Source organism: Echeneis naucrates, chromosome 11, assembly GCF_900963305.1.
Source record: "Echeneis naucrates chromosome 11, fEcheNa1.1, whole genome shotgun sequence".
Taxonomy (NCBI): domain Eukaryota; kingdom Metazoa; phylum Chordata; class Actinopteri; order Carangiformes; family Echeneidae; genus Echeneis; species Echeneis naucrates.
Window position 1 is genome coordinate 425,902 of NC_042521.1, and position 13,582 is coordinate 439,483.

The 13,582-nt window shown below is 45.5% G+C and overlaps 1 protein-coding gene across 1 annotated transcript in view; it reads right to left on the reverse strand.

Moving 5' to 3' along the window:
* The window catches only part of LOC115051506 (glutamate receptor ionotropic, kainate 5-like), a 78,646-nt gene that overhangs the window by 31,490 nt on the left and 33,574 nt on the right, over positions 1-13,582 (reverse strand). Inside the window, exons 2-4 of the mRNA XM_029514919.1 lie at positions 5,789-5,947; positions 1,705-1,869; positions 319-416 (exon numbers count right to left, since the gene is read on the reverse strand). Of these exons, the coding sequence (XP_029370779.1) occupies positions 319-416; positions 1,705-1,869; positions 5,789-5,897 (372 nt within the window). The 5' untranslated portion in view covers positions 5,898-5,947. The remainder of the gene's footprint in view (positions 1-318; positions 417-1,704; positions 1,870-5,788; positions 5,948-13,582) is intronic.

The window sequence follows — 13,582 nt, forward strand, 5'->3', positions numbered from 1 at the left end:
TGTCAGAAGTGTAAAAACACAACTGTGCTGTGTGGATATTTAAATACAGTCACTGTCAAGGATTTTGGATTTCTGGACCCCAAACACAGACTGCTGCAGCTGACACAGTCTGAATGGGTCTCCCAAAGAATCCACAATCTCAGGAAGCAACACTGGAGCTGGAAGAGACGGCGGGGGACCAGGGACACAAAGACTAAAGACCTCTCTCACAACTGTCAACACAACGTGAAGTCACCCATCAGCCTGTCAGAATGCAACTTAGCTGTCAGCCATGTTGGTGTTTAACAAAAGTCCAAACATGCACGAAGCATGACTCACCTCTTTCTCCCCACAGATGTGACTGATGGTTGACCCGGAGGCTGGACTGGAGGCGGGGCCAATCACAGAGACCACGCCCTTTGGCAGAATCTGACACACTAGGAGGGAAAAACACAAAAGTTTGTGTTAGAATTAACTGACAGTTTTGCGGTGTTGAACACAGTATGGCGGTTCCTGGAGTCATTAATTCACTGACTCAACTGTTCCGCTTTCTTCTGTTTTTCCTGCTTCTCACAGATAAAAGGACTCGAATGGGAAAATCCCAAAACCAAAAGGGCTCGCTCAGCAGGAAGAAGACAGAAAAAGCTTTTGGGAAACAGAGCTGAGCTTCAGTCACACTCCGAATGAAACATCTTTTCTTTGAAGGAAACGTGAAAAAAACAAAAAACAACCTCTTTGTTCCAGAGAACAGAATGTCCAAACTGGGCAGAAGACCAGTTTGTGTTCTGTAAACACCTCACAGGACAATGGTAGTTACTGCAGCAAACAACAGGATTATAATGTGTCATGGACCTCCGAGGCCCCGCCCCCTCACCGCCCTCAGGTTTAAGTCTCTTTGTGGACCAGACCTGATTCCGGTCCCACGGGAATCAGGTCTGCTCTCTAATGGGACCATTAGCGCTCTAATGGGACGTTTTTTGGGGTTTAACGTCGTCATTGTAAAACGTGCTGATATGAGGAGCCTTCAGGGGCTGTTAAGGGAGCTCCGGCCTGAAGGTGGCCCTCTGCTGCTCACTCTGGGTGTTTTAATTATTGCAGTCTGATTTTATTGGTTAATGTTTTATGCACATAATGCAGCAGGATTGCGTTTGGTGTCCGTCTGTGTGTGTATGTGTGTGCTGCCTCTCCGTTAGGAAGTCTCTGCGTGTCTCTGCGTTGCTGGCAGTTAATAATCAATAGCTGCTCATACAGAACGCCGCTGGGAGCTCTCTGTTCGCCGTGACCCCTCTACACAGACACACACAGCTACGAGTCAGCTCACTGTGACGTCACCATTCAGACCAGAGTCCACTTTCTGCTGCTTTCAAATACCAAGATGGCCGCCACATAGTTTGACTTCAGTCTCCTTTTCCTGAAGCCCCGCCCACTTGCATAGTCAGATAGTGACTTTCGACCTGAACCGCCAGCAGCCATCTGAACTGACAAATTTCATCAGTTCATCCACCGAAGTCAGTTTCACACAGAAGGCGGTTAGAAGTCATAGTTTTGTTGAACTAGGTCTGAGTCCAGTACCTGTAGATCCTGGTCCAGACTGATCTGCTGCCCCGCCATCGTTGAATAAAGGTTGCTGTTTTATTACCCCACTCTTCTTCCTCACACAGACTTTTAGCTTTGCTGAAAATGCCCATGAGCTGGGCGGAGACAGAGGACGGGTCTGGGGCTTACTGGTGTTGGTGGTCTCGTACTGGGAGTCCCTCTGCAGCTCATAGACGTCCACCTCCACCTTCGCCTGGGAAGAGCCCCTAATCAGACTGTTGATGTTCTCCCTCGCCAGAGCCAGAGCCAGGCGCTCGCCACGGCCACACACAAACTGGTCATCCAAGATGGCCGCTGTGAGAAGAGAGGGAAAGTGAGTGATTTATTTGTTGTCTTAAAAAACGAATACCATAAATACTTTTTCCTGAATTGACACCAGTCTGAATCACTGACACCATCTCCGGTATAAAAACAGTTTATTTTGAGGAGATGGTGCATGAAGGTACAAACTGCCCTCTGTGGGGTGTAAATGGGGCAATAACGATGAGTTCTCAGTCAGCTGAAACAACCTGCAGAGAAGATGGACAGAGCCCATTTAGGGGGGCAGGGCTGGAATGAAACCTGAACTCAGAATCACTCACAGGAAAACAGAAAAGTGTAAATATGTCTGAGAAGAACAAACCATCAAAAGAACAACGTTTTGGTGAACTCAACTCTTCTACTCTGAATATTCACATGTGAAACTTCAACCTTAAACACAAACATTAAAAGAAACCTGACAGTTGACCTGTGATAAAAAGGAGATAAAAAGCAGGTGGACACGGAGACATTTAGAGACACTGACAGTCAAACACAAAGCAGAATTTAATTTAAGACACAAATGCAACAGTTTCATTCATCAAAATCATTTATTAGTTTCCTAAAACAGTCGTGTCCAGTGTTCAGGAAATAGAAAAAAAAAAACAACAATGTCCTTTAAAAAGCTCTAAAGCCGCTGGAGATGTTGAAAAAGTTCACGAACACATGCCATGTTGATGTTTGTTGACAAGCAGAGGTTACTTTTGTTCTGCTGTGTGCAGACAGGACAGACAAACAGGCTGAGGACTTGATTATTTCTTTCTGCGGTGTAATCCATCCTTCCCTGATTTCCCTCAAACACAAACACATGACGCACAACAAGCCTGGAAATCAAAGCCAATGTGCAGCTGAGACTCTGTAACAAGCAGCGAGGCTGCTCTTGCTGCCGGGTATGTTCTGGATTTGATTTGTGTTTCTTAAATAATTAACGCCTCTCAGGGCGAACAGAGAGGCGATTTATCGTGTCCTTCCTAAAAAAGACTGCTGTGGGGTTGTTGTTTTTTTTACAGTTTAGAAAAACACAAAGGGAGCCAGATGATTTGTGTTGAGATATCCGATGCTCTCTGGATGACTGCAGTTAGTTCAGCACCGGAAAAGAACAGAAGAACCAGAACCAGTATCAGAACCTGACACAAGTCTGAGTCTGTAAACTGCTGCTTCTCATCAGTGGGAGTCCACGATCTGGATTTGAACCCTTTTAGGTCCACGTTAAAGCCTCCCCCTGGTCTCCAGGCCTCCAGGTCCTGTGATGAGTGAGGAAGTCAACAGATTCCAACAGACGAAGGCAGAACAGAACCAACAAACTTGGGGAACAGGACCAGACACCCAGTGTGTTGGTGTTGATTTGTTTTCCTGCGTGGGAACAGCCATGATGGAAACGTTTTAGGGGGTCTCCTTCACATCAGTTCTGAGCAGGGACAGGTCCAGACCAGGTCCTGGTCTCAGAGTGGAGCAGGACTGATTATAAACTCCAAGGCGGGTTTCCAAAACAGTGGTGGATTAAAAAAAGGATGTTTCCTTTTTTTTCCATCACAGCTTTTTTCAGGTGTATCAACCTTTTTACATTTTTCCTCCAAAAATGAGACAATTGCCTTTCCGAATAAAAACGGACACCTTCCCTTTCAAAATAAATCATCCCAAAAAGGTTTAAAGTGAACTTGGAGTTAAGCATAAATCTGTCCGCCGTCAATGGGTGAAAAACTGCCTTCACCGCGGCAGCTCCTGTATAGTTCCCAGATATTTAATGATGAGCATCAGCTAATGATTCATTCAGAATGACGGATCACACGGGCTGAAATAATTCATGGAGGTTTTAGCTGCAGCTGAAGGACACTGATGCTCCTGAATTGTTAAAATCCATCACTACAATATTTATGTACTGGACTTGATTCTCACAGCTGTCTGGGTGGAATGTCTGCATGATGATGTCACTTAGAGATATATTTCCTGTCTTTTTGATTTTCATTTTACAGTACACAGAGGCAGACATAAGAACATCAACAGAAGAAGAAGTCCGGAGCCAAAGAGAATGCAGATTTAAAGGCGCAGGACAACGTTCATGAATGAATATTTAAGATCCAGATTTCAAGTAAATACACAGATAAACAAAGAGGATTTGGCGTGACTGCTTTGCTGTGACATCACAACGTTCCAAAAGTCCTGAGAGCTTGTTTTAGGGTTCAGTCGCTGAGTAGTAGACTATATGGGCCTTTAAATATTTCCCATATCATTGATAATTTTATAACTTGAGGGAGTTTCAAGTTGGCTCCAAACTTTTACCAATGTGTGAACCTTTTTTCTTCTTCAACTTTCAGATTCACGCCTGACTCAATCGGCCTCTCTGAACACTAATTGGCTGAGTAACTGGGAGTTATTGATGAACCGTGAGTTGGCGCGGCGGTTCGAACGTAGACAACACAGACACCCACGGAGTTCCTGTAATTACAGCGGCTGTTTCAGATCTCGTCCGGGTCGTTTCTCATCTTGGCAGCGGTGAATCTGCTCGTTAGAGGTGCGAGTCAGATAATTACAGCTCTGTTGATCTTGTTTGGTGATTTGATTGCTGTTCATATGAAGTGCTGTTTATAATTACAGGTTAAAGGTGGAGTAAGTGACTCTAATCCAAAAAAATCAGTCTGCGGAGCTCCAACACAACTCCAAACACTCAGAGAGCGAGTCTCACAAACCTGATGGGGTTTGTACTTCATACAGAGTTTGTCCTTTATTACGAACGCAGGGTTTTTGTTTTTAGTTATTTGCCAAAGCTGGAAACAGTCCGAACACATATTCTTTTTTTTGGACACTAAACAGCTGTTTTAGAAAAAAAAAACGAGACTTGAAATCAAATTATATTAGTGAAGTTTGAAAAATGACAAACCTGCTCAGTGTGAAGTGATGGAGGACTCAGAGTTCAGCATCAACACGGTTGTTTTGAAAATCAGAAAGAGACAGAATAAAGTCAGGGTTGTTCTTTCACGGATGGATTGAATCGTCTCACATTTCTGCCGCTGATAAACACAGTGACTTTGAGGCGCTCGCTCTTCCTCTCCATCGTATCATCAGCGGCGCTCAGACTGTGACCCTGGTTATTTTCTGCCACTCCACTCCTCAGAAACATGATGCTTCCTGCTGCTGTTTGTTTACACGTGCCAGATACGACCATGTGTCTGTGTGTGCAGGAGTCAGATGTTATTAATGCGAGAGCGAAAGGTGATTCATTACACATCGGCTGGCGGCCCCCGTTGCCATGGCAGCCTGCTGACTTTTAGCCAGAGTCACGTGTGATAAAAGCGACAGGGACTGGAACCATAGGACCGTCGACGCTGAGCAATGAGTGGGAAGAACACCCTTATGTGCTGCGAGGAGAGCGCTGAGCTTTGGCATCCCAAGTTAAGTCAATCTTCCTCCGCAGGCCTGATGACAAGCTGACAGCCGAGCTCAAGCTCACTGCGAAGCATGAAGGGGAGTCGTTTGTTTCCCACAAAACAAGGACGGAGGAGAAGACAAAGAAACATGGAGCAATGGAAGGAGGGAAACCTGGAGGGGCTGGAAGAGCAAGAAGAACCAAGATGGAGAACAGAGACGGAGATGAAGGACAACAGAAGGAAGAGTTTTATCTATACGCTGAGGATGATGCATCATCTGATCATTTTATCTTCGTGTTCCTAAAACGCCTTCAGACCAGTCAGGTCTCCAAATCCAGACCAACAAGACAAATCAAGTCCAGACTCAGTTTCCTCATATCATTAAAAATTTATTCTTAAATATCCAGTCTTTTATTTTGAAGGGTTGAAATAATTGATAAGCTACATGGGTGGACTGTATGGGACCTTTGAAATACGAAAGCATGTGTGTAGTAATACAAACTAAACTTCCAGGTGACACTTTGGGATTTGAACCCGGCGGCTGGACTCACCCATCCGGACGGCAGAGAGGGTGTTGGCCTGGCTGAAGGAGAGCGGTGCCATGGTCAGCAGCAGGACGGTGATGTAAATCGACAGCAGCAGTGCTGGCAGAGCCGGCATCTTCCACTGCTCCTCATGGAGAATGGTCTGCTGGCTGCCTGTACCGCCACCTGCAGGACAGGAGGAGTCGTTAGCCGCGCTTCAACTGCAGCACGTTTACAGGCTCATTAATTCCCAACACGACCTGTTCCAACATTTACACATGCAGTCGACATGCAGCAGCTGCTCTATAAACACACAGCATGGCGGTCTGTCTTTACACAGCATGTTGCTGTTTCATTTATTAGCCACAGTCAACAGCAGACACAGTAGCAGCATTGGCTGCTATAAAAAATCAGCTTTTTATTACCATCCAGTGAAATAGATCAGCTTGTGCTCTCACATGAAGCACCGTCAAAATAAAAGTTGTGAGAAGGAGAGAGCAGGAACAACAACCAGAACAGAATGCAGGAAACAAATAAAGAACTGAATCTGAATCTGAAGAGTCCTGTCTCACACAACTCACACACAACCTGTGGCCCCTCCCTAAATTGTCAATGTTGTGATCCAGCAATAGTTTTGCAAAGCATTGAGGGATTTCTGAAGATTCCTCAGATCAGTTTGGCCTATCTGGTCTACAAACAAAGACCAGGATCTGGACGTTTTTGTTCTGAGACAGAAACAGCGAGGAGGATGGACAGAATGAAAGGAGAGAGACATTAAAGAGAGAGCAGCCCAAATCCTCCTGTTTGTGTGTCTGTGTGTGCTTTTTGCACACCATTCAATCCCGTCATGTAACCACTTCATCACTGTGTGGGCAGTTAGGTCACAGTAAGCCCCCCCACCGAAAGGTTCACCGCTGCCTGGCCAATGAGGCGTCCAGCGTGAATTTAAATGAGACCCAGATGGCTTTTAAATTGGATGGAGTGGATCAGGACGAGCTGCACGGTGGGGTGGGGGGGTCAGCGATACAGATGATGACCGAACTGTTCAGACAGACTCATTATTATCTGTGTTGTGTCTGATTGCTGAAGAGAAAAAGTCTGCTCGACCTCATGGACCAATCACGGACCAGATATTAACTCCGACTGAGACGTAAGTTTGGAGCCACAGATCTGATTACAGACTCAGCTGAGTTTCCAAGTCAGTGAGCCTCCATTTCTGCAAATAAACAGCTTCCATCACACGCATCATTATAACCTGAGAAAGACCATGAAACACCCAGAGAGAGAAACTCCATCTGCTGATCGCTTCCTGCAGCAGCTAAAGGTTAAAGGTCTGTCAGTCACACAGTAGCCCCGCCCCCTAGCCCCTCCCCTTTCCCTCTAAATGAACTTCATGTTGTATTTCAGACTGAGACCAGAAACTCATCAGGGAGGAGGAGGGACATTTTTCCATAGACTTCAATACAATCTGAGCAAATAAATCAGGGAGAGGGAGGGACGTTCTGGTCGGTGTCTCAAATAAAGTTGATTCTTCTGAGTATGTGGAATCTTTTCTTTAACCGCAAAGAAAATGTGAGTTTGCGTCGGAGCCACTGAAGCAACTGAGCGAGTCGGATTTCAGATTCCTCCTCATCGAGTCCTGAACCTGCTGATCCAGATCAAAGCTGCAGGACAACCTGCAAAACGTGACGAGGGCGACGGAGCGAATGAAGAGGAAGTGTGACAGGAAATAAGACACAGACAGAGAGGGATGAAGAGAAGCAGACAAACTGAAGATGAGATTAAAAAACAACAGAGGCAGATTGAAAAGGTTCAGTGAGAGAAAGAAGGCAGCGACTTGAGTGACGGAGAATTGGGCAGAAAGAGACGTGATGTGGTACCAGACAGGATATGAGAAATGCTTTAAGGAGGAAATAAACAACCGGTGATAACAATTAATTAGGGTCTTTCCTTCAGGAAGTGCTTTCATGTCAGGCAGCACGCGGCGCCATCGGGACCCCGCTGATTCTGAACCAGCTCCGCCACAGATCACTGCAGCAGCTCGGAGGCTAATCACAGCCGCAGCTCCATTAACTGCTCTCCATTTTACATTTAGCTGACGCTCATCCACGGCGACTCACGGCTGAGGAGCAGCAGAGCGGCGGGCCTTTAGATTCCTGCTTCGTCAGCTTCACAAGAGAAGGCAGCCGCCGACAAATGTTCCTGAAGACGTACGAGGACGCGTTTGTGATGATGAAGAGACTGGGGACAGGAAGTCTAAGTGATGCAAAAAAACAAAACACAACACAACAGCAACACAAGGCTCCCCAGGAAAAGCCATTTACTGTGAATTCAATAATAATCTGCAGTGAACTGAGAGGTCAGAGGTCAGAGGTCATGTAGGCAAAGGTCCATAAAGGTCCACACATCCAAACGTAGTCTCTGTTGCTCCCAGAGACATGAAACTATCTTAAATGCACAAATATGTCTTCAGCCTTTCAAAGTAAAAGTAAACATGGCCCATGAACGTGACGTGGACCTTTAATCAGTAAACATTGAATCATGATACTGATGCTACATAAACATGACCAATTCTCTCGTTGCAGACAGTTGACAGAAATCCTGCCAGCTTCAGAGTTCAGCTCAGCATCTTTCAACACCAACACATCTCCACACAGAAGGTTCATTAGGATGCTTATAATCTTCAACATCACAGCAGCGTCTTCGGGTTACGCCGTGAATTTGACTTTCCTGCTGCATGGCCGACCTGCTGTTAGCTAATCTCCTTCAGCCAAACGGGGCGGCTTCAGAGCCGGCTGTGATGTGAAGGATGATGTCTCCACTTCTTTTCAAATGCAATAAAGGAGGAAAAAAGGCTTTAACCCAATAAAAGAGGAGCGATCCGCACAGAGCATTCTGCCTGTCGGGTAATGGCCCTTAATGCTCACCTAAATATAGGATATTAGCTCTCTCTCCTTCGGGGATAAGGAGATTTTGTTTTGCAGCGGCGGCATCATGAAGAGTGTTGCTGACTCAAACCGATATAATGACATGGTAATCCTCTCATTTCACCACTGAGCACAGCAGTGGGGGGGTTCGATTCCCATAATGTCACCCTGCGGTACAGACAGGACACGCAGGAAGACCGCAAACAGCACGGTGAGCTTTTGATTAACCTGGGTCAAAGGTCAAAGGTCAGTTTATCTGAAATGACTAAATGACCAGAAAAGAATAATGATGTTTACCCCACCTGCAGCAGCGACAGTCAGACCAAGTCCCCAACCCCCCCAGCTGAATCCATCTCTCAGGTCAGCTCGTTGTTTAATCCTTCATTCTGTCTCTCACACAGGGATGTCCCTGATGTCCCTGATGTCCCTGATGTCTCAGCGTCACCATGGATCACTGCAACAGCCACACCAGTATCACCAGTAACTGAACCTGCAGGCTAATTCAAGCTGATCCTGATGATTCACTCTGAGTGAATGTAATTAGCAATTTGATTTAATTATTTCAGCACGTCTCCGTGTCACAGTTGATCCACACATGAATAAAACAGGATGAAGTTCCAGATCTGAGTCGGTTTAATGGGCCTCGGCAAAGACCTGGGGATGATGAGGGAGGGGGAAAGACGGGAAGAGAAAAGGAACAATAAGGATTTCAGCTTCCTGCCGCATGATGATTTTTATCTGTTTTCAAGGAGAAAAGACTAAAACATTATCTAAAGCTCATCACTCAGCAGCAGCAGAGAAGAATCCGTCTTGGTGGCAGCAACGCAGAGACAGTTATCGACAACCTAAAGAGTTCCATGGCACATTATTCGTCAGATAATTTAGGAACAGCAGTGGGAGGTATCGACAGAGGAGACGGATGCTGCAAAGAAAAAAACCAGAGCAGGAAGGAAGATTTTCAGAGCTCCTGTTGAGTCTGTTTGTCATTTTTATTTTCTACTGAGGCGACTGATGGAGCCGTTCAGTGATGAGTATTAGATGTGCTCGACTTTTCCACACGGACCCCGGCGCTCCCGATGCACCTGACGCTCAGGGTTTCTGTGTTTTGTTAAATCCTGGGCAGTTTCACAAACAGCCGACTGACTGACTGCATTGATTTATCGACCGTTTTCTCAGCTCTGGACTGTCGGCCCTCAGTGAAGAGATCACACCCAGAAAATAAAACCAGACTCAGACAGCTCACTATCGATGTTTCAGCTCTGCAAATTTTAACCCCTGCTGCGCTGTCCCCAATCTGGCTCCACCTGCTCAGGAGGGGGGCCTAAAATGATGCCTTAATGGTCAGCTGCAGAGAAGAAAACCTTTAACTGTGTGAATAAATAAAAGCTTAACAGAGAAACGACGATCAGCATCCTGAAAGGATCAGAGACAAATGCTGTGTCCTCGCCCACGAAGACTGTATTTCTACTGTCATTAAAAATAGAAATGCTGCTGCCATGAGAACTGTGACAGTGCTGGAATTTCCTGCCTGTGAGCGTCACTAACCTTTGTAGAACTCGCCAACATCTCATAAACCTTTCAAGTCTTCTATGTCAGTTCCTGGATGTGATTGGACACGTCACCTGAACCAGCTGGCAGGATTGAAGGCAGCGCTGTGTTCCTGCCGTTCCACCTGCTGGTCTGTCTGGACTCTCCTGAGCTAAAAGCTTGTTGACTCCTGATTGGCTGGAGGAGTCTCAGGTATTTAACCTCTTGTGGATTCGTCACTTCAAGGTCATTGGCTGTTTAAACACGGCTGCTGTCAAATACAAGTTTGTCTTCTTGCTGCCTTTGATGAATCGTGATGTTTGTTGGAACAACAACATCAGAAGAAGAGAACAGCTGATTTATTCACACAGCGTCGCTCAGTGGTAACAAAGAGGTGGCAGTCTGCTGCTTTTCATGTACGAGGGACATAAATGTGTCAGTAGAAACAGAAATAAATCGCTTCATGTTTTTATTAAGTTCAGTTTTTACGTATTTCTTAGTCCGTATTTTAACTAGGTGGGCTGGCTGACAATCCAGACTTCAGGTGGTTTAGGTTTAAAATGTGAGCTCTGAATTCGTGATTTGACCTCACTAAAAATGGAGGACATGTTGAGGTAAACCAGGAACCAATCGACAACAGGGGCCCCTTACGATGGTAAGAACAAACACAACAGCAGAAATTTGATAAAAGAAGAAGAAGCTGTAACATGTCAGAGGTGGTTTTCCAGCTGAGCAGGAAAACTCCAGACACACGTTTGTTTGTCAGTGTTTCATAACTGTGTGTACAGCGTGTCATCACGTTAAACTAAAGTGAAGACTCCCCTCCTTAACCCCGTCCAACATCACATCCAATAATCAGCAGTCATCAGCGGGAGACAGCCGCAGCGAGGACTCGCTGAAAACTCTCAGAATAAACCTGATAAACCCGCTGACATTTGTCTCAGCGCGACTCAAGCTGCGTCTGTAACCAAACTGCAGCACAGAACAAACCTCAAATACTCACAAGTGTCCACATACACCACGATGGCACCGAAGGCCCCAGAAGGTACAAGTGCCGAAATGGATTTCCACTTTTACAAATGAGGAAATGTTCAATTCGCTGTCAGAGGAAATCACTCAGAGGTCAACTAGGAAGGTGATGATGAAATGCTTCATTTCACATCAGTAAGTTTCCAGAGTCTCTGGATCAGTCCTGAATGTTTGTGAGTTTATTTGGAGCTGATGTTTCATCATTACTGAGCAGAACTCCTGATCAGATAAAGATAGAAACGACCCAAACACATGAGAGGAACTTTTCTTTGGTTTTCGAGGGAGTTTTTATAGGAAAGCTTCTGTAACATAACAGGCAGTGAAAGAAGTGTCCTTGTTGTCTCTCCTTGCGTCCTCTCCTCTCACCTTCCTCTCTCATTGACACTCCTCCCTTCCCCCTTTAATAAATCCCTCCACACCTCCTCGTCTCTCTCTCCCTCTCTAATTGACTCTCTTTCTGCCTGCTCTTTGTCCATCCTCCTCTGGATTTGCTGACAGTGGAGATTGTTGTTTCCCTGCTGGCTGGCCTCTGGAGTTTTCACCCCGGTGGTTGGACTCTCTCGGGTGCAGAGGAGACCGGGGGGTTAATCTGTCACCTTCACATTGCTGCAGCTGCCCTCCATTCATCTGTTCATCTATCACTCTGTCCGTCCGTCTGTCCTCAACCTTAAAAACAATTTTTCTCCTTCACGTTTTGTTGCTTTCTCTGTCCTGGATCTTTTGGAACAAAATATATTGTGGAAAAGGAAGAAATAAGTCTTAAAACTCATCTGTTAATGCACCAAACATGACATTTATCTGCTGGAACAAATGAAAGCGATGAAGCAGGAGTGATGGGAGGTGTTGATGCTCCATAATCTGTCCTGATTGGGTGGTTCAGTCTGTCAGTCACACCATAAGCCCCGCCCCCTAACCCCCCCCCTTTCCCTCTAAATGGAGCATCCTTTAAAAAGTGAACATCATGTTGTATTTCAGACTGAGACCATAAACTCATCAGGAAAATGTTTACTGAGGAGGAGGAGGGACATTTTCCCATTGACTTCAAAACAGTTTGACTTCTGACTACAAACAGGGGAGTCGCCCCCTGAGGGGCATCAGATAGGATGAAAAATCAAAGCAACACAACTTTGTAGTTTCAGATGAAACCACATTTGAGGGACGTTGTTTGTGTCCCAATTAGAAATCAGTTTAAAGAATAGATGCAGGAAGTAATCTGATGTCTGCCTTTTCACAGCAGAACCTCCAATAAATTAAACTCTTACATAATTCAGTCCTGATCAAAGTGAGAGGAAGTAAATCTGAGCTCCCTGTGGCCCCGACGCTCGTTTTATGGAGAACATGATCCAAAGTCAGACTCTGACCTTCAGCAAACAATATAAAGAGAGAGAGTGATGCAGAGAAAAGAGAACGAGAGCGAAAGACGAAAGCAGAGAGGCCGACTTCATCCCGAGCCGTTTGGATGGAACAAGTGATCCGGAGAAGATACGACTTCATCCTCTGGATACAAACAACAGAAAACGTGCAGCAGGAGCTCGGAGCGACTGAGCCGCGAACAAAGCCCGCCTTATCACCGCAACAGCTGTGTTTATCTCTGCGGCAGCTCGACAAACAAGGAGACACGGCAAAGTGAGTGGTTTGAAATGAAGCGTGCTTAATGAGAAAGCTTTCTCTTTAATACGAACAGATATGAGACGCAAACAGAAGACTGAAGTCGTCGCTGTTTGCTGCTAAAGCTGCACAAAAGAATCAAGATCCGGTCACATGACCAGCTGGAGGAGCCCAAACATGGAGTTAAAAAGGAGGGAGGAGGGGGAAAAGGAGAAAAGGAAATCAGGTGTATCTGGTTCATGTCCTCTGGAGGACGGCAGGGATCAGCCTCAGAGGAGCTGAAGGGAGATCTGGAACCAGGACCAGATCTCTCTGGGTCTGAGACTGAAGTCAGACTGTTTTGAAGTCTATGGGAAAATGCCCCTCCTTCTCGTCAGTAAACATTTTCCTGATGAGTTTATGGTGTCAGTCTCTAGTTTACAGTTACTTATTTTCCTGCAGTCCCAGTTTTAGGTTTATATGAATCTGATGTTAGAAACAGTTTCATACTTAGATCTTCTTCATGCTTCTCCCACGATAAAGGACCGTGGCTTATTACTTAAATTGGACACTTTAGTTTTAAACGTGGAACTAGATTTATGATCTCTGTGAAAATGCACTAAATTAAAAGACACATCTTCAGCTCCTGGTTTCCACAGAACTTATCTACGATGGTACGAAATAACATTTTAATGTGTAAAAGCACTAAAGTTTCACTGGATTCTGGAACGCAGAACAATAAATTCCACTC